General features: G+C 39.4%; 1 protein-coding gene across 5 annotated transcripts in view; it reads left to right on the top strand.

Annotated features, from left to right (window-relative positions):
• The first annotated feature begins 320 nt into the window (after nt 1–320).
• The window catches only part of LOC147998021 (uncharacterized), a 33,756-nt gene continuing 8,006 nt past the window's right edge, over nt 321–26,070 (top strand). For 3 of the 5 annotated variants that reach the window (XM_087601312.1, XM_087601315.1, XM_087601313.1), the window contains exons 1-2: nt 321–503; nt 15,241–15,355. In XM_087601312.1, coding sequence (XP_087457438.1) covers nt 370–503; nt 15,241–15,355 — 249 coding nt within the window. In that variant the 5' untranslated portion in view covers nt 321–369. Of the gene's footprint in view, nt 504–1,176; nt 5,608–15,240; nt 15,356–26,070 lie in introns of those variants that run through there. The other 2 variants (XR_015647320.1, XM_087601314.1) reach the window with 2 other exon arrangements.

A 26,070-nucleotide genomic window follows, 5' to 3' on the forward strand; every position in this document is an offset into this window, starting at 1 on the left:
CATTTTCTATTCTCCAGCACTGTTTTTAGTTACTTTGAATAGGCAGGATCTGTAGAGGGCCGCAATAACATGCGCGACCATTAGATGGCGCTGGCTTCCACTGCGCCCCACGTGGAAGGCCAAGTCAGTCAAGATGGCGCCAGCCTTCCCTGCGCCAGCTGGCCCCCCTATCAGGAAGTTAACTATGCGCATGTGCAAGAGTGCCTTCCTGCCAGGTCTTTGCCCATTCCGGGGCGTGCCTGATGAGATCATGAGTAAACAACCAATCAGGCGTTGATGCGTGCCCGAGGGTTAAATAGGCGCGCCTGACTGGCGCGCAGGGCTTCTCCATGAGATAGGAATAAAGTATCACTCATAGCAAGAATTTCTATGTCTCGCGTGCTTCTTGCCGGCGGAAAGTCACGCGCGGGACATTTGGTGCCGAGAAACCCGGGACAAAAACATCGCCGGCGCTACGAGAGGCCTCCGTTTCACGGAAGAAATTCAGAAGCTATGGAATACAGGTAAAAAACTCTGAGAGACCATGGCTAGCCTTGATCTGCTCCAACTCAGTCCCCTGCCGGACGCGGCAGGTGCCGCTGTGGTTGCTCTGGCAACCCTCGGGCTTTTTCTATTGACCTTTGAGTTTCTAGCTACCGCCAAACGGCGTCAGAGGTCGCGTGGGAACTGCCCAGCTGTAACAGCAAAGCGGAGAGCGTTGGGGGCAGGGAGAGACAGTCAGTCAGAAACAGAGGATAGTGAAAAGTTGCAACGAGGAAAGGATCCTGATCGATCTCAAGCACCAGGCCCCCCTGCGGTCTTACCACCGCCAGGGGTGAAAAATTGGGGAAAGAATGCCCCGGGTGAGAAGGGAGGAGGTAAAAGGAACACAGTATTTTGGGAGAAAAACTTTGTCTTAGTGCTTATGAAAGGTGTAATTAAGCTCCCGCGCCGGCTCTGGGGATGCTGCGGCATCCGGGTGCTGACGCGACAGCTTTACAGAGTCATACTGATCAGATTTGATAGAGGCAGACCGCCTGAAAATTTATTCAGGAGAATCAAACAAAAGGACATCTCAGTCCCCGTGCACAGCCTGATAGAGTTAATGTAATTGGGTTGTGAGTAAAAATACTCCGGGCTGTGTTTCACTTCCATACCATTGGCGAATGTCGGTCATACTGTTCAGATATCTCTCAGTTTCTTACAGAATTGGGTTTCAACACGTTGGTGGACTAGTCCAGGAATTGAGACAATCCATCGCCCATATCAGCTCCACTCGATGGATAGTCGCTGTGAACACCATCTGGCTTTTTCCCCTCTTTGTCTATTGTTTGTCTCTGGTGCACCAGGCTGTCCATGTCTGTCAGTTTATGTCTGTGGTTTTTGTTTCTCGTTGCTTAAATGTTTTATGTTTCGTGGTCAAAAGAAAAAAAATGGTAAAAAACTTTATCTGCTGGTCGTGCACACCTTGACTTGGTTTTAACTCGTTTCAAAAAGGAACAAATGAATAAAAAACAGTTTCAATCAGGTTTTTGAAGCCCTGTGCCTAGAGCCAGGTGTCTAGATTAGCTGGAGAAGCTGACCAGAAGCTAAGCGTCTACACGAGCTGATCTTAAAAGCGCCAACAGCTTCTTCATACAAGAGTTGATAGCTGTTTCTCTTAAAAAAAAATCCCTGACTTATTACTTGACTCAACAGGTGACAAGGTGCTTCTCCTAAAATCATAACAAAAGGGTAAAAATGGTGTTTGGTCTAAATATTAAAGATAGGTGTAGCCATTTCAATTTTGTTTCTTATTGGTTTTATATGTATAAATATGCTCTACTTGCCTTGGTTGTGGACTATTGGCTTTCAAGTTATTGGATATGGTTAAAAGGGTATAATATTGGTAACAGAAAGTTGACATAAAGCTAGTAATCTGGATGGAGTCATTTTAGATAGCATGTGACATGGGCCAACCTAGGGAAACAGGTCTAAATTGAGGTAATGTTTTTATGGAATTCTTATGCTAGAAACCAGGCTTCTAAAAGAATTTAGGACATTGTCCCTGGTTGAGGTATTGGAGGCCACACCTTTGTGAGTCCAAATGTAAGAATTGACAGTCAAACTTTGTAACATAATAGATAGACCTGTGGTGCCTTGGAGACTAGATTGTTTGTTGGAGGTTGAGTTTTGCTTTCCAAAGCTGTGGCTTGCCCAGAAGTTATCTGTATTTTAATGCTAATTCCACTGCCCCAAAAACAGCTGCCTAATAAGTTTTACTTTCCAAAGTTGTGGCTTTTGCAGAAGTTATCTGTATTTTAATGTTAATTTCCACTGCCGGGAGAACAGCTGCCTAGTCACGTACTCAGAATTCAGGTGACCTTGTGGCTGTGTTCTGGTGTTACAAAGAGAACTTAAAGATTGTGATTTAGGATTGCCAGTGTTACATTGACTAACTCAAACTTATTTTTAATTAAGGAAAAATCAAACAGGTAGAGATTGTTACAGGATTTATAAGGATTGATGAGGTTTTAGAACTTGTGAGAGCATTACAGCCAGTTTCCTTACTCCAACTGCCATTTCAAGACAGATTTAGAGGATTGATTTTATACAATTTGTTTTCGTCATAACAATTGTGAGTTTTCATTTCGTGAGCTTGCTTATAGTTTCAGAGAGCCCATAAAGTGATATCATTAAGAATGGTTAACAGCCTCATATTAGGTAATTTTGTTGCTTCTTCAGTGTAAGAAGTTAGAACTTAAATCTTTCTATGTATATGGAAATGTTTACTACAAACCTTTGCTCTCAAAATGAGCTTTAATATTTGGGGAGTAGCTGTTACCCTACTCCAGAAAAGAATATTTGAAGCTAATTTTAAGCTTCTAAAGATATGTTAATTGGCTAAGTACCTCACCTTACCAGAGGACTTAGGTCTTTGTTATGCACATTGTAGATAAAGCTTCAGCTGTGTTAGTACAGAGTTGTGGACTAGAGTCATGGAAGTATTTTAAATAGAAACCTGGTAAAACATATCTTATTCCAAACAACAATTAATTGGTTACTACTAAATACTGATATTTGGCCTATCACATATACAAATTTTTCAGACAAAATTGATAATTTTATTCTTTACATGTTTTTGTATTTCCTGTATATTTGTACGTACAACCCATAGGAAATGCGCTTACTGTATTTATAGGTGGTTCATCTAATGAAAAGGCTACATGTATGATTGGATCACTTGTTTATTCTCTTGAGTTTCTGTTGCTTCAGCACAGATTATTAGATTACGTCCTGTAGCCACTGTTTTTAAATCAAGCTTTCTATTCATATACTGATAGCCAATGTGTGGCTTGTGGTTTACAATTGATTTCAATTACTTAATGCTTTATTAGAGACAGGTTTTCTACTTGAAATCAGTGAGTGACGATTTCAATGTGAATTGTCTGACAACTCATTGTCCTTTCAGTGCTCTGGCTCAGACAACTAAACAAAACCATAGACCCTGCTCTTTAAAAATGGTAATAGAGTTGATAACACACCCTCACGAAAAGAGGAAGACTCCATTTGTTTACTTTCAACTCCCAGCCTCACCCTGCCAGCTCAGAGATTTCTAGTAAGACTAAATCTGGACAATATTTACAAGATTTGACATTTCTAATTAATGCTTATGTTTAGGTAAATAAAGTTTGTGAGGTGCTAGAAAAATGGCTTAGTGGTTAAGAGCACTATATACTGTTCCTTTATAGGACATTTAAAAACTCAAACTGGATTTTCTGGGCTCCTTAACAAGGGAGGACAAGATTCCAGACAGATTATAGGCCTTACATAGGAACAATTAGTCAAAAAATCTCATTCTTTATATATTCAATACAATTATGCTAGAGACAATAATTTGGTATACAAGTCAATTTATAAATACAAGTGCTCAGTGTCCTCAACTTAATCCTCGAGGACTTACCTTAATAAATAATATCTTTACTATATCTTTATAAATAAAAGGGGGGAGTTATCCCTGTATGCTAAATAATGCTCCTTTTATTTCAATTTTAAAATATTTCAATTTTAAAAATTTGGATGCCAAAGTTTATGGCACCCTACAACTAGGCATACTTCTGCCTAGGTGAAATAGAGAGATCCACTTATTGACATGTTCCTGTCCAGATATTTTATATGGGGAAGAGGGAATGTTTGTGTTTTTTCTACAGGATGCTACAGGAGTGTGCCAGCTGCCTGAGTGTCTGGTGAGACATGCTGATCCTGGGAGCATGAAGATTCAGCTCTCGTGGTTCGGGTCCCTGGAGTCATTCCTCTGCCCTGAGAGGAAGATAGAAGATTTCCCTTCATCCTTTGTCATCACAGAGACTTTGCCGTTGCTGCAGTCAGTGTTACCGCCACGTGTTCCCGTCCCATTGTGGCCTACGCTCAGACTCTGTACACTGCTGTTTCCTGGAGAAGACTGAACTCTAGCTGTTACCCCTGTCCTTTCATTTCCCTGGTGACTTTTGCTGCCTTAACTGGTAACTGGTGTTGTCATTTTACAGACTATAGCTTCACAGAAAGCTACCTGTGTAAAGCTACAGTGACTGGAGACCTCTGTCCTGGTTATACAGATCTCAGAAATGGTTCCATTGTCTGCTGGTTGTTCCAGAGAAAAATGACTGATCCTGAACTGTCCTGGAAAAGACCTTGACACTTTCGCTGCTATTGTAGCAGCCATTACTGCCGCAGACATTGTGTCTGCAGTGTCTGGAGTTATCCTCCCCCAATCTATTGTTAGACAAGTACAGTGGGTAAACTTTCTGGAGTAGTTACTAACAATTGGAAATTCTAAATTTCATTATAGGAGTGGCTTGACCACGGCCCTTGGTGGCAACAGCTGAGGAGGACCATATGAGGTGCCCACTACTTATCGGGAGTGGCTCTGTCTGATGCAGCCCTATGCTGTGGATCAGTGTTCATACTATGGTTGGTTTACAAACTCAGATCTCAACAGTAACATGACAAGGCCGTTATCACTCAAGCACTTGCAGCCATTTGAACAAAGGGCCTCACCTGGAATTTGGTTATCTTGTTCAGGATTTACTCTGTATTTGAGTTCCCTGCTCCTGCACCCCATGGACCTGTGGGTCCATTGCACTGGGAGGAGAGGGATACTCTCTGTATCTGAGTTCTCTGCTCCTGCACCCCATGGATCTGTGGATCCATTGCACTGGGATTGAGAGAGACTCAGTGATTTCCTTTGATCAGCCCTTGCACATCGCTGAGGTTTCCTCATTGCACGCGATAGGGTGATCATTTCTGCTATAAAATTATAATTATAAGGGTGAGATGTAGAGGGCCGCAATAACATGCGCGACCATTAGATGGCGCTGGCTTCCACTGCGCCCCACGTGGAAGGCCAAGTCAGTCAAGATGGCGCCAGCCTTCCCTGCGCCAGCTGGCCCCCCTATCAGGAAGTTAACTATGCGCATGTGCAAGAGTGCCTTCCTGCCAGGTCTTTGCCCATTCCGGGGCGTGCCTGATGAGATCATGAGTAAACAACCAATCAGGCGTTGATGCGTGCCCGAGGGTTAAATAGGCGCGCCTGACTGGCGCGCAGGGCTTCTCCATGAGATAGGAATAAAGTATCACTCATAGCAAGAATTTCTATGTCTCGCGTGCTTCTTGCCAGCGGAAAGTCACGCGCGGGACAAGGATCAATATTATATAGGGTCTTTTCAGATAGATTGTGACTTCTTGAGTGTCACAACTGCATGATGCTCAGAAGGCAGCACCCCACAGATCTCCTTTCCTATTAATTTGCCCTTGAAAGAAGCCAAGCCCTGAACATCACCTAATTTCTAAACCAGAAGTTATCTCCAATGGGTATTCATTTGAGAATGAAAACTTACATTTCTCCAAGGGAATCTCACTGTGTACACAAACTAATTTTAAGGGTACACTGCGTATAAAGCATTGAGGTAACTAAACATTATCTTTGGAGGATCCTTGTTTCATAATGGGTCAGGACTTTTTCTTCATAATTTCTTCTTCCTTTTGTTATTTGTTTATTTATTAATTGTTACTCTGTATGTTTTGTGTTTATATTTTTCCTGGTTTTATGTTTCCATGGAATCCCTGAGTGTGTGAATGGAAGTCTGGGTCTCTGTATCTGTATCTGATTCTTGTGGCTTTTTTTTTTGTCTCTTTTCCATCTGCTTGTTTTGTTCTACTAAATTCATTAACTTTTATGTTATTTTTATCACATGTTATTATTAAGAATTTTATTTTATTAGATGAATGCTTGTTTACTAGTGAGAGTCAGAAGGATTGTAGATACAGATGGCAGGAGTGGTATAGACAAAGGGGGAGAAATATTGGGATGTGGAACCATAATCCAAAAATATTTCATGAAAAAGTCTAATTTTAAGAAAAGAATTTGAAAAACAAACTTTCTAGGGCGTGTCTGCTCCCTTTTCTCAAAATCCTAACTGGTTTCATATCAAAACTTAATGAAAATGATTTAAACACTTCCCAACACATAGAAAGTGATTTGTTTACAGCCAATATGGAACTGCTACTATGGGAGTGAAGCTTCTGTAGAGTTGCAATAATGCAGTAGGAGAGTCTTTACATGCTTTAAGAGACATTAATCCATTGAAGTTCAGTGGGAGTTTCACATGATGGATGTTACAAGTTTTGAATGGGAAGTTATACATTTTCAATACTTCAGTTTTCATCAAACTCTTCAAGATCAAATTAAAATTTTATGGGATAAAATAATGGAGTAGTTGTGTTCCTTTGAAATTTTCATAATTAGTCCAAATAATACTAAAATACCATTAATAAATCAGAATATATTGTATCCTAAGCCCATATCATCATGACAATTAAGAAAGAGAAGTAGATGTGCATTATTGGATAAAAGATGTTTCTGGAGAGGCACTATAATATTTCTGGGACAATTTAATTTTGTTGGTAGATGGGTTAAATCAAAGTCTGATAAAGAAGGCCTTGCTGTAAAAGACCATTCTCTCACTAAGAGACTCTCAAACCCTGATGTATAAGGGCACTAGCATTTCAATCAATCATCTGAAGCAAGTTTGGCAATGTTTTTAAAACATTGAAGTGACTGTACAGGAGATATTGTTCATCAATATCTCTTCTTCACGCAGAATATTTCTCATTTCATTCTTTGGTTTAACAAAATTCCAAATTCAATTTCAGGTAAATTAGATGAGGATGGTGATGATGATGTTGATGATGGTGGTAGTGGTGGTGTTGTTGTTGGTGGTGGTGGTTGTGGTGGTGGTGAAGATGATGAAGAAGAAGTCAAAAACGATCTTTACAAAATAATCTATTGTAAGTGCTAGTTTGGGAAGAAAGAGCTGTAAGCTCATCAATAGCCCACAAAACACTAGAAGAGAAAGCAAATTTTGTCATGAGAAATTTATATCTATTCTCACAAGAAACCCTTATCATAACCATAGCAATGAATCAATTTAATTTTGTGAGGCAGCAAATTGCCTTTCAGAGTTTAGCTAAATAATATAAAGTGATCATGTACAGAGTGCAATCCCTGGCTGTCAGGACCAAAGCCCATGGATTTTAGAACTTGTTGTCCTAGGATTTTAAAACTGAATGACATAATTAATGGCAATGTGCAACCCTAAAATGCTTGCCGTATAAGTCACAAAGACCCCATACTAGATGCTGTGTATCAGGTTAGAACTTCTATATTCATATGTATTCACTGTTTCAAAGAGTAAAACGGTTGAGGTTAAGAACATTGCACTTGTCCGTTTGTATTTTAATCGCTAGTGTGCAGTTTGATTTTGGTGGATCAGTACACAGTGTTTCATTTTATCTTATTTGAACAGGTGATATAAGTTAACTGTACAGATTAATGAGCCTCAGTTTGATATTTCCATAATGCAGACAACATGCAGTGAACTAATGTAACTACGTTTTTTCACTGACTTTTCTGCAACTTACAAAAGTTAGGATACTCTTTTCTACTTTTAGGGAGAAAATGACTTCCATAGGATATAAAAATCCTTAATATATTTTCAGAACTTTTTTTATTATACTGGAATTTTTATTTCGTCTTCACAAATGTATACAATGTACCTTGATCACACCGATCCTTAACTTGGTTCTACTCTCTTTACACATTTCCTTTCCAGCTTCATGTTCTTTATATTTTCCTGTTTTATTTTCTTTATAATCGATTGGTTCACACAGTACTTCCTGCTGGGATCTTCCCTAATTCATTGTCTTAATTGTGTACAGGACTTGTGCATACGACTGTAGATGCAGTGAGTCCATAGTTCCAAAATCTGGGTCATGTCTAGATATCATGATTGCATCCTCTCGCTCCTCAAGTTCTGTCTACTCTTTTTCTGCAATGTTTCCGCATCCTTATGCTCAGCTTTCTTCTCACTGTCTTAGCACTTATATCTGTTACACAGATCTACAGTAATTGCTGCACAGTACACCTATACATTTCTCTGACCACAGCTCACAAAAGCAGTAATGTATGGACAAAAACCATAAGAATTGGAAGGCAGTTTGACAACATGGCCATTTAGCAAAACAGGAATAGTTGGATCCTCTCTATGGCAGTGTGAACCATCAGAAAACTGTGACCATGTTTATAACGTGACATCTGACTTTCCTTCTATAGAAGAGGCTTCACAGTCAAACAAACAGCAGTTGTCCACTTTCATAAGATTTAGATAATTGTCTTCACACTTCTGAATTTTCAACTGGCACAATGATATCTACTTTCATCAATATCCATGCCAATGATATAATTTTGCTTTTTTGATGGTTAAATAAATGGCTAGTGACTATATAAATTATTTTTCCAATTTTGTAACATGGATATTGTGAACAGTGAGAAGGTAAAGATATTCATGGAATTATAACTGGAATAGACAGATTCCTTCAGGTACATATTCCTTTAGTGGTACTATTGAATCACAAATAATTTCAGATTTATATTAATTTCTATAGTAGCTATATTAAATTTTAGATGCAACAAACAAATACCAGGGTTCTTTGTTCCAGCAACACTATACAAACAGTGTCTTTTGTATTTCTACTTCACCAACGATTTGTGGGCTTAGTATTTTTCATGTATTTTTTGATAATTACTGTGCCATTATTTTAAGCATTTATTAAATTTGTAGCATATTTAATTGCATTACTTTATTTCTGATGAATAAGGTATTTTGTGTCTTATACATATGTTCCATATGTCAGATAAAGAGCCAGTAATGTTTTGTTTTCTCCATCGTTATTAATTTGATATCTCTTAATGACTCTAAATTGTGCAGATGTACCATATATTCTGTATCCATTCCTCTGTTGAAGAGCATCTGGGTTCTTTCCAGCTTCTGGGTATTATAAATAAGGCTGCTATGAACATAGTGGAGCACGTGTCTTTGTTATATGTTTGGGCATCTTTTGGGTATATGCCCAAGCGAGGAGTAGCTGGGACTTCAGATTACTCAATGTCCAATTTTCTGAAGAACCTCCAGAATGATTTCCAGAATGGTTGTACAGTCAGCAATCCCACCAACAATGGAGGGGTGTTCCTCTTTCTCCACATCCTCACCAGCATGTGGACCGAGCTTGCTGTCACATGAGTTTTTGATGTTAGCCTTTCTGGCTGGTGTGAGGTGAAATCTCAAGGTTGTTTTGATTTGCATTTCCCTTATGACTATAGATGTTGAATATATCTTTATGTATTTCTCTGCCATTCGATATTCTTCACGTCTGAATTCTCTATTTTGCTCTAGACCTCATTTTTCAATAGGGTTATTTGTCTCCCTGCAGCCTAACTTCATGTGTTCTTTGTATATTTTGGATATAAGCTCTCTATCAGTTGTAGGATTGGTAAAGATCTTTTTCCAGTCTGGTGGTTGCCATTTTGTCCTAACAACAGTGTCCTCTGCCTTACATAAGCTTTGCTGTTTTATGAGATCGCATTTGTTGATTCTTGATCTTAGAATATGAGCCTTTGGTGTTTGGCTCAAGAAATTTTCTTCAGTGCCCATGTGTTTGTGATTTTGCCCTACTTTTTCTTCTATTAGTTTGAGTGTATCTGGTTTGAAGTGGAGGTCCTTGATCCAGTTGGATTTAAGCTTTGTACAGGGTAGTAAAAGGGGTGGATCTGCATTCTTCTACATATTGACCCAGAATTGAACCGGCACCACATGCTGAAAATGCTATCTTTTTCCCATTGGATGGTTTTGGCTCTTTTCAAAAAATTAAGTGACCCTAGGTGTATGGGTTCATTTCTGGGTCTTCAATTCTATTCCACTGGATTATTTTCCTGCCTCTGTCTCAATGCCATACAGTTTTTAACACTGTTGCTCTGTAATACTGCTTGAGTTCAGGGACAGTGATTCCCTTTTATTGTCCTTTTATTGTTGAGGACAGTTTTAGCTATTCTGAGTTTTTTGTTATTCCAGATGAATTTATGAATTGTTCTGTCTAACTCTATGAAGAATTGGATTGGAATTTTGATGGGGATTGGAAAGAATCTATAGATCGCTTTTGGTATAATGGCAATTTTTAGTGTATTAATCCTGCCAGTCCACGAGTATGCTAGATCTTTGCATCTTCTGGAATCTTCTTCAGTTTCTCCAGAGATTTGAGGTTCATCTCATACAGATATTTTACTTGCTTGATAAAGTAACCCCGAGATATTTTATATTATTTGTGTATATTGTAAATGGTGTCATATCCCTAGTTTCTTTCTCTGATTGTTTATCTTTTGTGCAGAGTTATTTTTTTACCCAGCCACTTTGCTGAAATTGTTTATCAGGCTTAGTAATTCTGTGGTGGTACTTTTGAGGTCACTAGGTATACTATCATATCATCTACAAACAGTGCTTTTTTGACTTCTTCCTTTTAATCTATATCCCTTTGACCTCCTTTCATTGTCTGCTTTCTCTGGGTAATACGTCTAGAACTATATTGAATAAATTGTGAGAGAGTGGGCAGCCTTGTCATGTCACTGAATTAGTGGGATTGCTTCATGTTTCTCACCATTTAGTTTAAAGTTATCTATGGGTTTGCTCCATATGTTTAGGAATGGTCCTTAAATTCCTATACTTTCCAGTACTTTTATCAGGAAGGTGTGTTGAATTTTGTCAAGTGCTTTATCAGCATCTAATGAAAGGATCATTGGGTTTTTATCTTTGAGCGTGATTATATAATGGATTATGTTGATGGTTTCTGTATACAAAACCATTCCTACATGCCTGGGATAAAACCTACTCGAACATGATATATGAGTATTTGGTATGTTCTGGGACTCGGTTTGCAAGACTTTTATCGAGTATTTTTTCATCGTTATTCATAAGGGAAATTGGTCTGAAGTTCTCTTTTTATGTTGGGTCTTTGTGTGGTTTAGTTATAAGAGAAATTGTGGCTTCATAAAAGGAATTAGGTAGTGCTCCATCTGTTTTAATTTTGAAGAATAGTTTGTAGAGTATTTGTATGAAATTTTCTATGAATTTTGGATAGATTTCTCCACTAAACCCATCTGATCGTGGATGTTTTTTGGTTGGGAGGCTTTTAATGAATGCTTGTATTTCTTTAGCAGTTATTGGCTGTTTAAATGGTTTTTCTGTTCCAGATTTAGATTTGGTACCTGGCATTCATCTAGTAAATTTTCCCTTTTCTCCAGATTTTCAAGTTTTGTTGAATATTGGCTTGTTTAGGATGATCTGATGACTTTTTAATTTGCCCTAATTCGGCTGTTGTGTCTCCCTTTCCATTTCTGATTTTGTTAGTTTGGACACACTCTGTGTGCCCTCTGGTTAGTCTGGCTATGGGTTAATATATCCTGTTGATTTTCTCAAAGAACCAGCTTTTGGTCCTCTTCATTCTTTGTATGGTCCCCTTTTTTCTACTTAGCTTATTTCAGCTCTGAGTTTGGTTATTTCCTGACTTCTACTACTCCTGCGCATATTTGTGACTTTTTGTTCTAGAGCTTTTAGGCGTACTGTCAAACTGCTGATGTATGCTCTCTTCTTTTTCTTTCTGTAGGCACTCAGAGTTATGGGTTTTCCTTTTACCACAGCTTTCATTGTGTACCAAAGGTTTGGGGATATTGTACCTTCATTTTCATTAAATTCTAAGAAGTCTTTAATTTCTTCCTTGACCAAGTTATCATTGAGTAGAGCATTGTTCAGCTTCCATGTATCTGTGGGTGTTCTTTCCTAATTGTTATTGAAGAACAGCCTTAGTCCATGGTGGTCTGATAGGATGCGTTGGATTATTACTTTCTGTATCCTATGAGGCTTGCGTTTTGACTGATTATATGATCATTGTTGGAGAAAGGGCCATGAGGTGGTGAGAAGAATGTATATCCTTTTGTTTTGGATAGAATGTTCTCTAAATATCTATTAAGTACATTTGGTTTATACCTTCTGTTAGTCTGTGTATGTCTCTGTTTAATTTCTCTTTCTGTAATCTGTCCAGTGGTGAGAATGGAGTGTTGAAATTTCGTACTCTTATTATTTGCCATGCCATGTGTTCTTTGAGCTTTAGTAAGATTTCTTTATGAATGTAGGTGTCCTTGTATTTGGAGCATAGATATTTATGATTTTGAGTTCATCTTGGTGTATTTCTCCTTTGATGAATATAAAGTGTCCTTACTAATGCTTTTTGATGACTTTTGCTTGAAAATCAATTTTATATTATATTAGAATGGCTACTCCAGCTTGCTTCTTCAGACCATTTGCTTGGAAAGTTTTTTTTTTCCAGCCTTTTATTCTGAGGTAGTGTCTGTCTTTGTCTTTGAAGTGTGTTTACTGTAGTACAAAATGCTGGGTCCTCATTACATATCCTGTGTGTCTTTTTAGTGGGGAATGAGTCCATTGATGTTGAGAGATATTAAGGAATAGTGATGGTCACTTTCTGTTATTTTAATAATTGGAGGTTAGTTTATGTTTGTGTGCTTCTCTTCTCTTTGTTTTGTTGTGAAAAGATTAATTTCTTGCTTTATCTATGATTTTACTTGCCTCCTTGTTTTGGGGTTTGCCCGTTAGTGTCCTTTGTAGGACTGGATATGTTGAAAGATATTGTGTAAATTAGGTTTTGTCATGAAATATCTTGGTTTCTATGTTAATTGAGTGTTTTACAGGATATAGTAGCCTGGGCTGGCATTTTTGTTCTCTTAGTGTCTATATGAAATCTGTCCAGGACATTCTGTTTTCATAGCCTCTGGTGATAATTCTGGTGTAATTCTGATAGGTTTGCCTTTATATGTTACTTGACCTTTTCCCTTACTGTTTTTAATATTTTTATTTGTTTTTCGGATTTGGTGTTTTGACTATTAAGTGATGGAAGGATATCCTTTTCTGATCCACTCTATTTGGAGTTCTGAAGGCTCTGTGTATGTTTATGGGCATCTCTTTCTTTGATTAGGGGAGATTCCTTCTAAAATTTTATGAAGATATTACTGTCCCTTGATGTTGGCAGTCTTCACTCAGTTCTATACCTGTTAAGCTTAGGTTTGATCTTCTCATTGTGTCCTGGATATCCTGTATGTTTTGGGCTAGCTGCTTTTCCGTTTTACATTATCTTTTACAGTTGTGTCAATGTTTTCTATGGAATCTTCTGCTCCTCAGATTATGTCTTCTATCTCTTTTATGCTGTTGGTGATTCTCACATCTGTGACTCCTGGTCTCTTTCTTAGGTTTTCCAATTTCAGGGTTGTCTTCCTTGTGCTTTCTTTATTGTTTCTATTTCCTTTTTTAACTCCAGGATGGTTGTGTTTATTCCTTCTTCTGTTTTGCTGTTTTTCCAGTAATTCTTTAAGGTACTTTTGCGTTCCCTCTTTCAGGGATTCTACTTGTTTAATTCTGTATTTTCTGTTGTCCTGTATTTTCTTAAGGGAGTTATTTATGTCCTTCTTAACATCCTCCATCGTCATGATAAAATGTGACCTTAAATCTAGAGGTTCCTTTTCTGGTGTGTTTAGATATACAGTGTTTGTTTTGATGGGAGAATTGGGTTCTGTTGAGCCCAAGTAGTCTTGATTTCTGTTGCTTGTGTTCCTGACTAGCCATCAGGTTGTCTCTGGAGTTAGCTTGTCTTGCTCTTTCTGACAGTGGCTTGACAATCCTGTAGGCTCATGTGTCAGGACTGCTGTAGAACTCTTTTCCTGTTTTCTTTTACCCAGTTATGGTAACAGAGTATTCTGCTCTCATGCATGTAGTTGCTCCTGTCCATTGACTTTCATCTGTCCCTGTGGGCGGGAACCAGAATGAAATTGTCATACTTCTCCTAGGTCCCTCTCTGGGGGAAGGGGGCACAGAAGGCACAAGGTGTTTTTCTCTTGAGTAAGGAATCTGGGCAGAGAGTAGTCTCCTCTGGTTTCCTAGGAGTGTCGGAATCTCTGAAAGTCTAGTTCCCCTACCCTCGCTATTTTTGTGTAGGGAGCTGTTTGACCAGATCTGTTCAGATCCAGGCACAGTCAGGAACATGGTGCTCCTGCACTTTGACTCTTCCTATATTCCTTTGTCCAGAGGCACTATGCAGTTTTGTCTTGGACCAGAGATGTGGGCAATTGTGGGCAGAAGTGCCAGTCTCTGTGCCTTGTACACTTGGTATTGTCCACAGTCCAGGGTGATCAGCTCTCTCTCCCAGAGCATCTAGGAGCAGGGAGCTCTAGGTCGAGAATAGAGAGGTTCAGGAGGCAGCTAGAAACTGATAGTGTCTGATCCCAGAGGAGTTCTGCCTTTGTGTGTCCTGAGTCCTCCAGCCAGGTCACATCCAGCAGAAAAGTTTGATTCACCTATTGTCTCAGGCCTGAAATCATTCCTTGGGCTTATTTTCACCTTTCCATGAGAGCTGCAACCAGAAATGTCTTGCCCCTAGTGCTCCTAGGTTCCCATGCACAGGAGGCCCAGATGGAGATAGGTGTTTTTTTCTTGAGTCAGAAATGTGAGCAGAGTTCTCAGCGGTTTCTGCCCCATTGATGGCTAAGACTTCCCCACCCCACACGAGGTTTTAGTGTAGGATGCTGTTTGGACCAGTTCAGATCCAGGTGCAGTTTGGACTGCAGGCATCCTGCAGCTTTACTGCTCCTATATTTATGTGTCCAGAGGCAATACGCAGTTTCCTCTTGGGGTAGGGATGTGGACACATATGGGCAGAAGTGGCAGTCGATCCTTCCCTGAAGTCTCAGTATTGCCCACTCTTCTGGGTGATCAGCTGTCTGTCCCACAGAGTTTTCAAAGGAGTTTCAAATGTTCATTCCCTATCCTACAGGTCTCCAGTCTGTCCAATTCTCCTCCAAAATGTGTTGGAGAAGACTGCTCTAGTCAAGGGGAGTTACAACATGCCCCATCAGAAGAATAGGGCTGCAAAACTTCTTCACTTAAAGGTAATCTCAGTGATTTCTCCTATTCCACAGATGGATTAGCTCCTGCCCCCTCTCCACACGAGACTTTAATACCGTTGTCAGCTGCCAAAGCAGGGCAAAGCGCTATGTCCACACACAAAGACAGCCAAAAGTGTCCCCCATCTCCAACAATGTTAAGTATGCAATCTGCTTCGTGAAAAATGAGTTTGACACCTGATTCTGCTGACAAAGGGGATTTCAGAACTTCCCTATTAAACCAAGAGGACCTTCAAAATCCTACACTATTAAAATGGGCTTAAATCATCACTTCTTGTTCTAGGGGGTTAAAATGCAGACAAAAATCCACAAATGAACCTCACAACACACATACCAGCCCAAGCAGAGACAGAACTTTCTGCATGTGCACCATTAAATCAAAGCCAATTGCCAGTTTCAGAAGGGGCTCTTGAGAGTTCTACACCCACAGAAGATGTGGTAGAAAATTCTGAGTCCACCCAAGGAACTCTTGTGCCTTCTGCACAGAAAAAATATGATCTAGCACACTAACCATCTCCCCCAGTTCTTCAAATGTCCCCATACAACAGAAAATTATCCAAATATCCTCTACAACAGAAAAGAACCATTCTGTCTTGTCATCAGCCCCAAAAGAGCCAAGTTTATCATAACACACAGGCAATGAGCCATGCAACTCCATATTTATACAATGTGCAGAGAAGAAAAAGTATCCCCTAACTCCTCAGGGTACTCTCGGTCGTTCTGTCCAGAAAGGAGAGTCTACAAAAATATCCACATATACGTCAGAGATGCTAGAATGTCCCAAAACTGAGCAGGTTTCTCTGAGTAGTACTCTAAATCATAGACTGTTGGACAAGAAACATCTACAAAAGCAGTTCTACCCACAGCCACAATTTTAAAAATGGCTTGTGGATGTGACACATGTACAAAAGATGTTCTAGGACATATTCCATCTGTAGAGAAGATTATGGATCCAACCATATGTGAACCAGGAGTGGGGGAACATGATATGCAAACACCAGTGTCTGTACCATCCTCAACATCTGAGGAAAGGGATTCCTTGGATTCCATTAGTGCAAAAGAATGCATACGACCTCTGCAAACTTCAGAGGAGGCGATAGGAACTTCCTTATCTCCTCAATATCAGCCATCTTCCCCAACTACAGAAGATGCTACACACTCTTCCAAATATGAACACTTCCATGTGATCTAAATCATCTAAAAATCAATCTGTCTCTTGCACTCTTCTGGGAAACATTTACCATCAGCCATACAAACCCCAGGACCATCACAATATGAAAAGGGCTATCTAAAAACTTTACCATCAGCCCAAAGGTCTTTAGGATGTTCAGCAACTCTCCAAGAACTCGGTGAACCTAGAGAACAAAAGAACTAATGCCATCTGCCCAGGGTGATTTGCCAGGAACCACGTATTTCTTCTTTTGTTTTATACCAAGACAGAAGGCCAGCTTCATTCTCCTCATCACTAATCTCTTCATCCTATTTGTTCACCCTCCCAAATGGCTCTTTATTCTGAATTAGAGGCCAATTAGTAAACCAGAGATATATGGAAGGACTATCTGGAGGAAGTTGCTGTCAAGACAACACTTGTGACATCATAGAAGAAACTAGGGCTCTCCATGATACAAGAGATTTTTCAGGCAGGACCTAATGATGTCACTGAGAACTGCCATGTCCTACCTGCTGAACAGCTTTTCTTACATTGACCAGTTTCAAGAGTGCCTTTTCCAGGAGAGTCTCTTGTGTCACAGTGGAAACCTTTTTGTACTCCTTCTCTCTAAATCTAGAGACTTCTCTTTTCTTCATTAGTGGTTACATGATCTGAATGGTGCAAGTTAGTCAGGGGCTCAGCATGGGTAGAAAAGATTTAGGAACATGGAGTATAGGGGATTCTTCGAGAAAATATTTATATTCACAAGTTCATTTCTGTGACATACAGTTCAATTTTCTAGGTTTTCTCTGTATCCCAACAGGCAGTATTTTCCCTATAGACCATTAATTCATTGAATATTGTATTACAAAAATGTGATCATGTTCTAGTTTTCTTCTCTTGCTTAGTGCTGAAAAAAACTGATACCCAATAATATATTAGAACAAATATTACATGGTACACCTAAAGCAAACAAATTACTCCCAAGGCCAGCGTAACTTCATGAGTAAGCAATTTGAATTTACAGAGAAATGGTTAAATATTGTATTATTTATCTTTAAAAGTACTCTTATAAGAATCTTTAGAGAAATAGAAATATAAACATCTGTATAAAAATGTCATTTCTGCTTTAAATGATCAGAATGGACATCTGTGATTGGCAATCCTTATTAAATCCTATCAGGAAGCTGAGGGTAAAATCTGGGTCATAAATCAGTCATCAACAGTCCAGCCTTTGTGACAGTCACACCATTAGCCTATGCCGCCATTGTTCTTGTTCCCTGACCTTAAAAGGTCCCAGCCTTTCCGAACTTCAAATTGTTCAATAAATTGTTTTTTACATCAGAGTAAGTAGGGAAAAGATCTTACCCAGCTTCACGAACAATTTTATTTTTCCAAATGCTTTTTAAGAGTGGTGGTCGTCGGGCTGGAGAGATGGCTCAGCGTTTAAGAGCACCCGACTACTCTTCCAGAGGTCCTTAGTTCAATTCCCAGCAAACACACAGGTGGCTCACAACCATCTGTAAAGAGATCTGATGCCCTCTTCTGGTGTATCTGAAGACAGCTACAGTGTACTTATATTTAATAAATGGATAAATCTTTAAAAAAAAAGAGTGGTGGTCGTCGCTGTCCATTCTACATTTCCTCGGGCAATGATAGAAGCACTGATCTGCCCCAGAGGCAATTGCTAAAAGACCTGGACCTATGTTATTCCAAATGCCAATGGCACTTCCTTCTGAGTGGTGGGAAGCTCCATGAGGATTTTCATACACTTCTTATATTAAGAGAGATATGAGTGCAATAACTGAGCGACACTCTGCATGAAGTCCTCATTGAGTTCATGATTTACCGAGGTCCAACGAGGCTGTGCTGAGGAGTGGGCCATACCCCAGGAGTCTAAAGCTCTGTGCCATTCCTCCTTCACAGGCCTTTGCCATACTCCATGTCAGAACCAAATTTGAACCATGCTTTTACTCTGGATAGAATTTCAAATACTATACTTAATAGGGAGAGTAGGCAGCCTTACATTTTCCTTGACATTAATGGAATCACTTTATATTTCTTTCCATTTAGGTTGATGTTGGGGACCGACTTGCTGTACTTTGCTTCTATTATGTTTCTGCATAGGACTGGTATCCTTGATCGCTCTCATGCTTTTAACATGAAGGGGGGTTGGAATATTTTTGCAAGCTTTTTCAGCATCTAATGAGATTATCATGTGATTTTTTTCTTTCAGTTTCATTATATAGTGGATAATATTGATGGATTTTCAGAAATTGAACCATCCCTGCCTCCCACTAGAAATTAATAATTGCACAGCATTACCTACAGAAGGGATCTCATATTCACATGCATACTCTAACAGCTCCCAAAAAAACAAAAACAAAAACAGGCAAACCAAAAATCCATGCACCCTACAGAACAGATCTAATACTCACAAACACATTCAAACATCCCGATCGAAAAAACAAAAACCAAAACACATGCAAGCAAAAAAAAACCACTGCTCCCGTAACATCAAAATAGCATGAAGTAAATATCACATCTCATTAATACCTTTAAGCGTAAATGGCCTTTACACAAAGCAAAAGGACACAGGCTAACACAATGGATTTAAAAACAGGATCCATCCTTCCGTTGCACTCAAGAAAGACAATCTAGCAACCGAGATAGACACAACTTCAGACTAAGGGGTTAAAAAAGGTTTTCCAAGCAAATGGACACAAGAAACAAGATGGTGTAGCCATCCTTACATCCAGCAAATCAGACTTTCAACCAAAAGCAATGAAAAGTGATGGGAAGGACACTTCATATGCATCAGAGGAAAAATCCACCAAAATGGCATCTCAATTCCGGATGTCTATATTCCAAAGACAAAAGCAGCAACATTGGTGAGAGAAATATTGCTGAAGCTTAAATATCACATCAAACCTCACATATTAATAGTGGAGAATATCACTCCCCCTCTCTCACAAAGGGCAGGCCATTGAGACAGAAATTTAAAAAAATAAATGATGTAACTTATACAGGGTTCAATTAAATTGACCTCACTGATATCTACAGAATAGTTCACACGAACACAAAACTACACACTCTCTTTTCAGTACCTCATGGAACCTTATCCTAAACTGACCATGTTCTCCCACTCTAAACAAGCCACAACAGATACAGAAAGACTGCGCTAACAATTGGATCTTCTTAGATTACCATGGATTAAAACTGGACTTCAAAAATAAGAAAAAGTATATAAACTCATTGAAATTCAGTAGCTCGCAACTGAAGAACCACCAGTCCTGAAAAGACATGAAAAAAAAAAGCATTCCTAGAATTAAATGAAAATGAAGGCACAGCTTCTCCAAACTTAAGGGACATAAGGAAAGCAGTGCTAATAGGAACAAGCATATGCAGCACAGGGTACTTTCATAAAGAAACCGGAGACCCCCCAAACTAGCAACCTCCCAGCACACCCTAAATCTCTATAATAAAAAGAAGCAAATACATATTAAAGGAGGAGACAGCAAGAAATGATCAGACTCGGGGTGAAAGTGATCCATCAGAAACAAAGAGAATACAAAGATCAACAAAAAGAAGAACTGGTTTTGTGGGAAAATCAACCAGACAGACAAACCCTTAGACAGATAATGTAATAGGTGGAGAGACAGCATTCAAATAACAAAGTCAGAAAAGTACAGGGAGTCGTATCAATGGACACTGATGAAAGTCACAGTATCGTTAAGTTCACTTCAAAAACCTGCTGTCTCCAAAATTAGAAACTCTGAATGGAGTGGATGATTGTGTAGACTGATTACACTGACCACAGGTAAATTCAGATTAGATAAACTATGTAAATACATCTACAACACCTAAAGAGACACAAACATTAATTAAGTTTCCCCACTGAAAGAGCCCGAGGGCCAGATTGTTTGAGTGAGGACTCCTACTAGATTTTGAAAGAATTCTCAGTCTACTCCAAAAAACAGAAACAGGAGGAAAATTGCCAAACTGATTCCATGACACAACTGTTGCCCTGACACCTAAATCCCAAACGACTCAACAAAGAAAGAATTTCAGACCAATTTCCCTTAAGAACATTGGTGGAAAAAATACTAGGTAAAATGCTCAAAAATAATATCCAAGGGCATATCAAAACCGCCATTCAGTGCCATCATATAGGCTTCCTCCTGAGGCTGCAAGAGTTGACCAATCTATGAAAACCCATCAAAGTGATCCACCATATAAGCAATCTGAACTGAAAAAAAAAATTCTACCCTCAGCATTTCCCATTATCTTGCGAGCTCCACTTGGAGTTAAATTTGTGGAAGTTACATATCATGCAATATATACATATATATATATATATATATATATATATATATATATATATATATATGTGTGTGTGTGTGTGTGTATACATATAAAAAATATTATAATAAATTAATATATTAAATTTTATGTACTAACATTATGATAATATATTAATATTCATATAGTATATTAACATTAAATTGTTATACATCAATATTATGATAATATATAATAAATATCAATATATCATATTAATATATTAAATTATATTGGTATAATAAATACAGATAAATTGTATTAACATATCAAATTATTATATATTAATATCATGATATAATATAATTAATATTAATATATTTTGTTAGTATATTAAATTATTATATAGTAATAATATTATACCTCTCTTACCCTCTTCTGCCTCTCTACCTATCCCAACCCTCAATCCTCCAGTATCAACTTTCCACTCTGGCTCCTGTCATAGTCTCTAGCATTTACTGAACAGTTAAAATGGACAAAAGGTTCATATGCGATCTCCTTAGTCCATGATAGAGGTCTAGTCAGGGGAAAACTCCTTTAAGGAAGCAGATAAATATCAGGATTCAAATAATATTTGCTGGCGGAAGATCAAATCCGAATAATGACTTTGGATATCTATTTAGTGGATTCTGAGAAAATGGGGAATATTCTTCTTAAAGACCCAGCTATACTGCTCTTGGCCTTATATCTGAAAAGACCTCTGCCATACAGCAGGACATGTGCTACATAAGGTTCCTAACTGCTTTCATAATAATGAGAAGGAAATAGAAATAACCCAGATGATCCTCAACCAAAGAATGGCTACAGAAAATGTGGTTCATTTACACTACGGAGTACTACGCAGCTATGAAAAATAAGGACATTGTGAAGATGCGGTGAAGTATATGGAATGAGAAAGTATTGTTCTGAATGAGGTAACTGAGACCCAAAATAAAATGTACATAGTCACTTAAAAGAGGGTAGAAGCCATAAAGTACAGAATTCATACACTATGATCTACGGAAACAAAGAGGTTAAACATGAAGACAGACCTAAGAAAATTCTTGATTTTCACTCAGAAGGAGGAATAAAATAATGAGAGGAGGCAGATGGAAGGAAAGGATTGGGTGACTGAGGGGATGTGACGGGAAATGAGATTTGAGAATCATTTCTTGGGAGAGACGAGCAAGAGGGACAGAGGGCCAAGAGAATAAAGAGAAATCAGTGACTGTCCAGGGTGGGTGATATATCTATGATTTGCCTGCAATCTGTGATGGGTGAGGCTACACCGGCATCCATGAGGGTGACTTTAGTTAAGATTCGTAGAAGTGGGGATACGGATACTGAAATGGTCACTTTCCGTAGCCACGGAAGACCTAAGGTGGAAGGATAAGGACAGAAACCCATCCCCAAAATTTTGACCCAGAAATTGCCCTCTGTGTAAGAAACACAGGGACAGAGATGGAAGAGGAAATGAGGGAATAGCGACAGGATAAGTGGCCGGATGTGATCCTTATTCTATGGGCAGACGGCAAACACTGACATTATTAATGGTACTTTCTTGGGTCTGCAGACAAGAGGGTAGCATTATTGTCCTCTGCACGGCCACACCGAGCAGCCGACTAACACAGAAACAGAGGCGCACGGCCAAATACCGGATGGAGCTCAGTGAGTCACAGTGAAGAGCTGAGGGAAGGACTGAGAGAGGCAGAGGAGCACAATGGTCCTCACCTGGGTTCACTAAGTCCGTTGCCTGTCTGTGGATCCTGTTCTTCTACCCAGGCTGCGTTTTCAGGACCTGGTGGGAGACGATGAATCTAGTCCTGCAGAGATTTGATGTGTTAGGGGAAGGGTTGCACCCAGAGGGGTCCTCCACTTTCTCAGAGAAGAAGGAGAGAGGATAGAAGGAGGGACTGAAAATGGTGGAAGCCTGGAGGAGTGTGGTGACAGGGGAGCATTCAGAATGTTACCTGATGAATAGGTACAACCATTCTGGCCAGGAAGGGACAGGGGAAATGACATTACAAGGACGGGGGGTGTGAGATTGAGGTGGGGCAAGTCATCATGGGGTGGGGTGGGGCATGACATCATTGGGTCGGGGACATCATATCATGGGGGCAGGATTTGACATCCTTGGTAGCGGTATGACATCATGAAGCTTAAGAGAAAATGGATGAAACTATAAAAACTAATGAAAAAAAAAAAAAAAACCGAGAGGGAACTGTGACCTAGAGACACAAACGTGGTGCGTGTTTACCAAAGGATGGTATCAGCTGTGATATAAATCTTATTCTATCTACAATCCACAAATGCATGAGGGCGACTGAGGAGTGCAGTGCAGAGAGAACCGGCCACAATTAGAGAACATACAGGTTAATGCAGAAACTCACTGAACTGCTTAATTCATGTCATCTAGAGGACCACCTTCCTGAGGATTTAATATGATGTAGAATGCAGAGTCTGAACCAGCAATCCCTTGAAATCGAGCAAGCAAGACCTCAGGGGTGGGGATGGGGCACATTAAGTGGAGTCGGTTTCTGAGGATGTCAAATGGAAATCCCTGAACAACAGACCGAGGCTGGGACAGAGATTAAAGAAGGTCAACCAAATGAGGCCTCCATCAATGTAAATGCACCCGAAAACCTCTTCCTGCTCTGAAAGATTTGTGTAGACCTTGTCCACCCTGAGTAAAATATATGCACACAGCCATCCCCAAATACCTTCTAAAAGAGCTGCGACACTGAATTCCTTGGAGGAACTCCTAACTCACTTGCAGGCAGACCAAGATTCTGCTGACCGACATGTTCCTGGGTCCACTTCATCCTTACACACCTGGTGTGCACCTGGACACTCTAAGAATCAGACCTCAGAGATGTGTGTATGTGTGTTTATGTCTGTCTGTGTGTGTGTTTGTGTGTGTGTGTGTGTGTGTGTGTGCATGTGTGTGGGTGTGTGGTGTGTGTGTGTGTTTGTGTGTGTGTGTGTGTGTGTTAGTCATGCATAAGCTAAACATCCTCACTCTAGTTCTCACCTCTCTCTGTGAAGCCTTGACAGCGTGAGTAATTTTTATGTGTGAGGTAATTTGATTTCATGGATACAATATCCCATGAAAAACACGGCTCAAAATTTATTTCCTTAGTCAATGATCCCTCCAGGGCATTATTCCATTATTATTATTATTATTATTATTATTATTATTATTATTCCAGGATTAATCCTTTATATTATTGTCTGCGTTGTTACCAGTGTGCTAAAGGTCAATGATTGCAGAAAGAAAGATTTTGGTTCATGGGGGTCCCATTGGATGGCCATGTTTTGTTCTTGGAACTGAAAGTTTTACTTACATGCTCCCAAGAGCAAATACATGCAAGGACAGAAAGTTCCTTGGTCTTCTACATGAGCGAGATACCCTCACGTAGTCCTCTGATCTACTTGAGAAACAGAGAATTTAGATGGGCAATGAAAAGGATGGTGACCAAAGAACCATATTAGGGAGAAATACGACAGTTTTCACAATGATTCAGGCTTTGGGGATTGGTAGACATTACACAACCGTGTTTTCATTCATAGCACGAATAGTCAGAATTATTAAATAACAGAGGGCAGAAAATTTTAACAACATATTTATTCCGACTAATTTAAATTCCCGTATTTGTCTCTGGAACATTATAAATTCTCTTTCAGGTTCTTCTTGAAATTATGAAGAAGTGAAAACTAGTATGTGTTTATCTGTCCTCATTAATTTTTTTATCTTTATTAATTTGAGTATTTCTTATTTATATTTTGACTGTCATTCCCCTTCCTGGTTTCCAGGCCAACATCACCCTAAAACCTCACCCTCCCCTTCCTTATGGGTGTTCCCCTCCCAACCCTCCCCCCATTGCCGCCCTCCCCCAACAGTCTAGTTCACTGGGGTTTCAGTCTTAGCAGGACCCAGGGCTTCCCCTTCCACTGGTGATCTTACTAGGACATTCATTGCTACCTATGTGGTCAGAGTCCAGGGTCAGTCCATGTATAGTCTTTAGGTAGTGGCTTAGTCCCTGGAAGCTCTGGTTGCTTGGCATTGTTGTACATATGGGGTCCCGAGCCCCTTCAAGTTCTTCCAGTATGTTCTCTGTTTCCTTCAGTGGTTTGCTACTGGCATTCGCCTACAAAATTGCTGTATTCTGGCTGTGTCTCTAAGGACAGATCTACATCTGGTTCCTGTTGGCATGCACCTCTTTGCTTCTTCCATCTTATCTAATTTGGTGGCTGTATATGCATGGGCCACATGTGGGGCAGGCTCTGAATGGACGTTCCTTCTGCCTCTGTTCTAATCTTTGCCTCCCGATTACCTCCCAAGGGTATTCTTGTTCCCCTTTTAAAGAAGGAGTGAGTAATTTGCATTTTGGTCATCCTTCTTTAGTTTCATGTGTTCTGTGCATCTAGGGTAATTCAAGAATTTGGGCTAATAGACACTTATCAATGAGTGCATACCATGTGTGTTTTTCTGTGATTGGTTTACCTCACTCAGGATGATATTTTCCAGTCCATCCATTTGATTATGAACTTCATAAAGTCATTGTTTTTGATAGCTGAGTAATATTCCATTGTGTAGATGTACCACACTTTCTGCATCCATTCTTCTGTTGAAGAGCATTTGGATTCCTTCCAGCTTCTGGCTATTATTAATAAGGAATTCTGCACTAAACACATCTCGACCCAGACTCTTTTGGTTGGGAGACCTTTAATGACTGCTTCTATTTATTTAGGAGTTATAGGGTTGTTAAAATGGTTTATCTGTTCCTGATTTAACCTTGGAACTTGTTTTTCTGTCTAGGAAATTGTCCATTTTCTGCAGATTTTTAAGTTTTGTTGAATATAGGCTTTTGTAGTAAGATCTGATGATTTTTTGAATTTCCTCTGAATCTGTAGTTATGTCTCCCTTTTCATTTCTGATTTTGTTAATGTCGACACACTCTCTGTGTCCTCTCCTTAGTCTGCCCAAGGGATTATCTATCTTCTTGATTTTTTCAAAGAATCAACTTTTGGTTCTGTTGATTCTTTCTATGGTCGTATTTGATTCTACTTGGCTGATTTAACCTCTGAGTTTGATTATTTCTTGCCTTTCACTCTTCCTGGATGTATTTCCTTCTTTTTGTTCTAGACCTTTTAGGTGTCCTATCAAGATGCTGACATATGCTCTCTCCTGTTTCTTTCTGCAGGCATTCAGTGCTCTGTGTTTTCCTCT

Source organism: Rattus norvegicus, chromosome Y (genome assembly GCF_021556685.1).
Source record: "Rattus norvegicus strain SHRSP/BbbUtx chromosome Y, alternate assembly SHRSP_T2T, whole genome shotgun sequence".
NCBI classification, from domain to species: domain Eukaryota; kingdom Metazoa; phylum Chordata; class Mammalia; order Rodentia; family Muridae; genus Rattus; species Rattus norvegicus.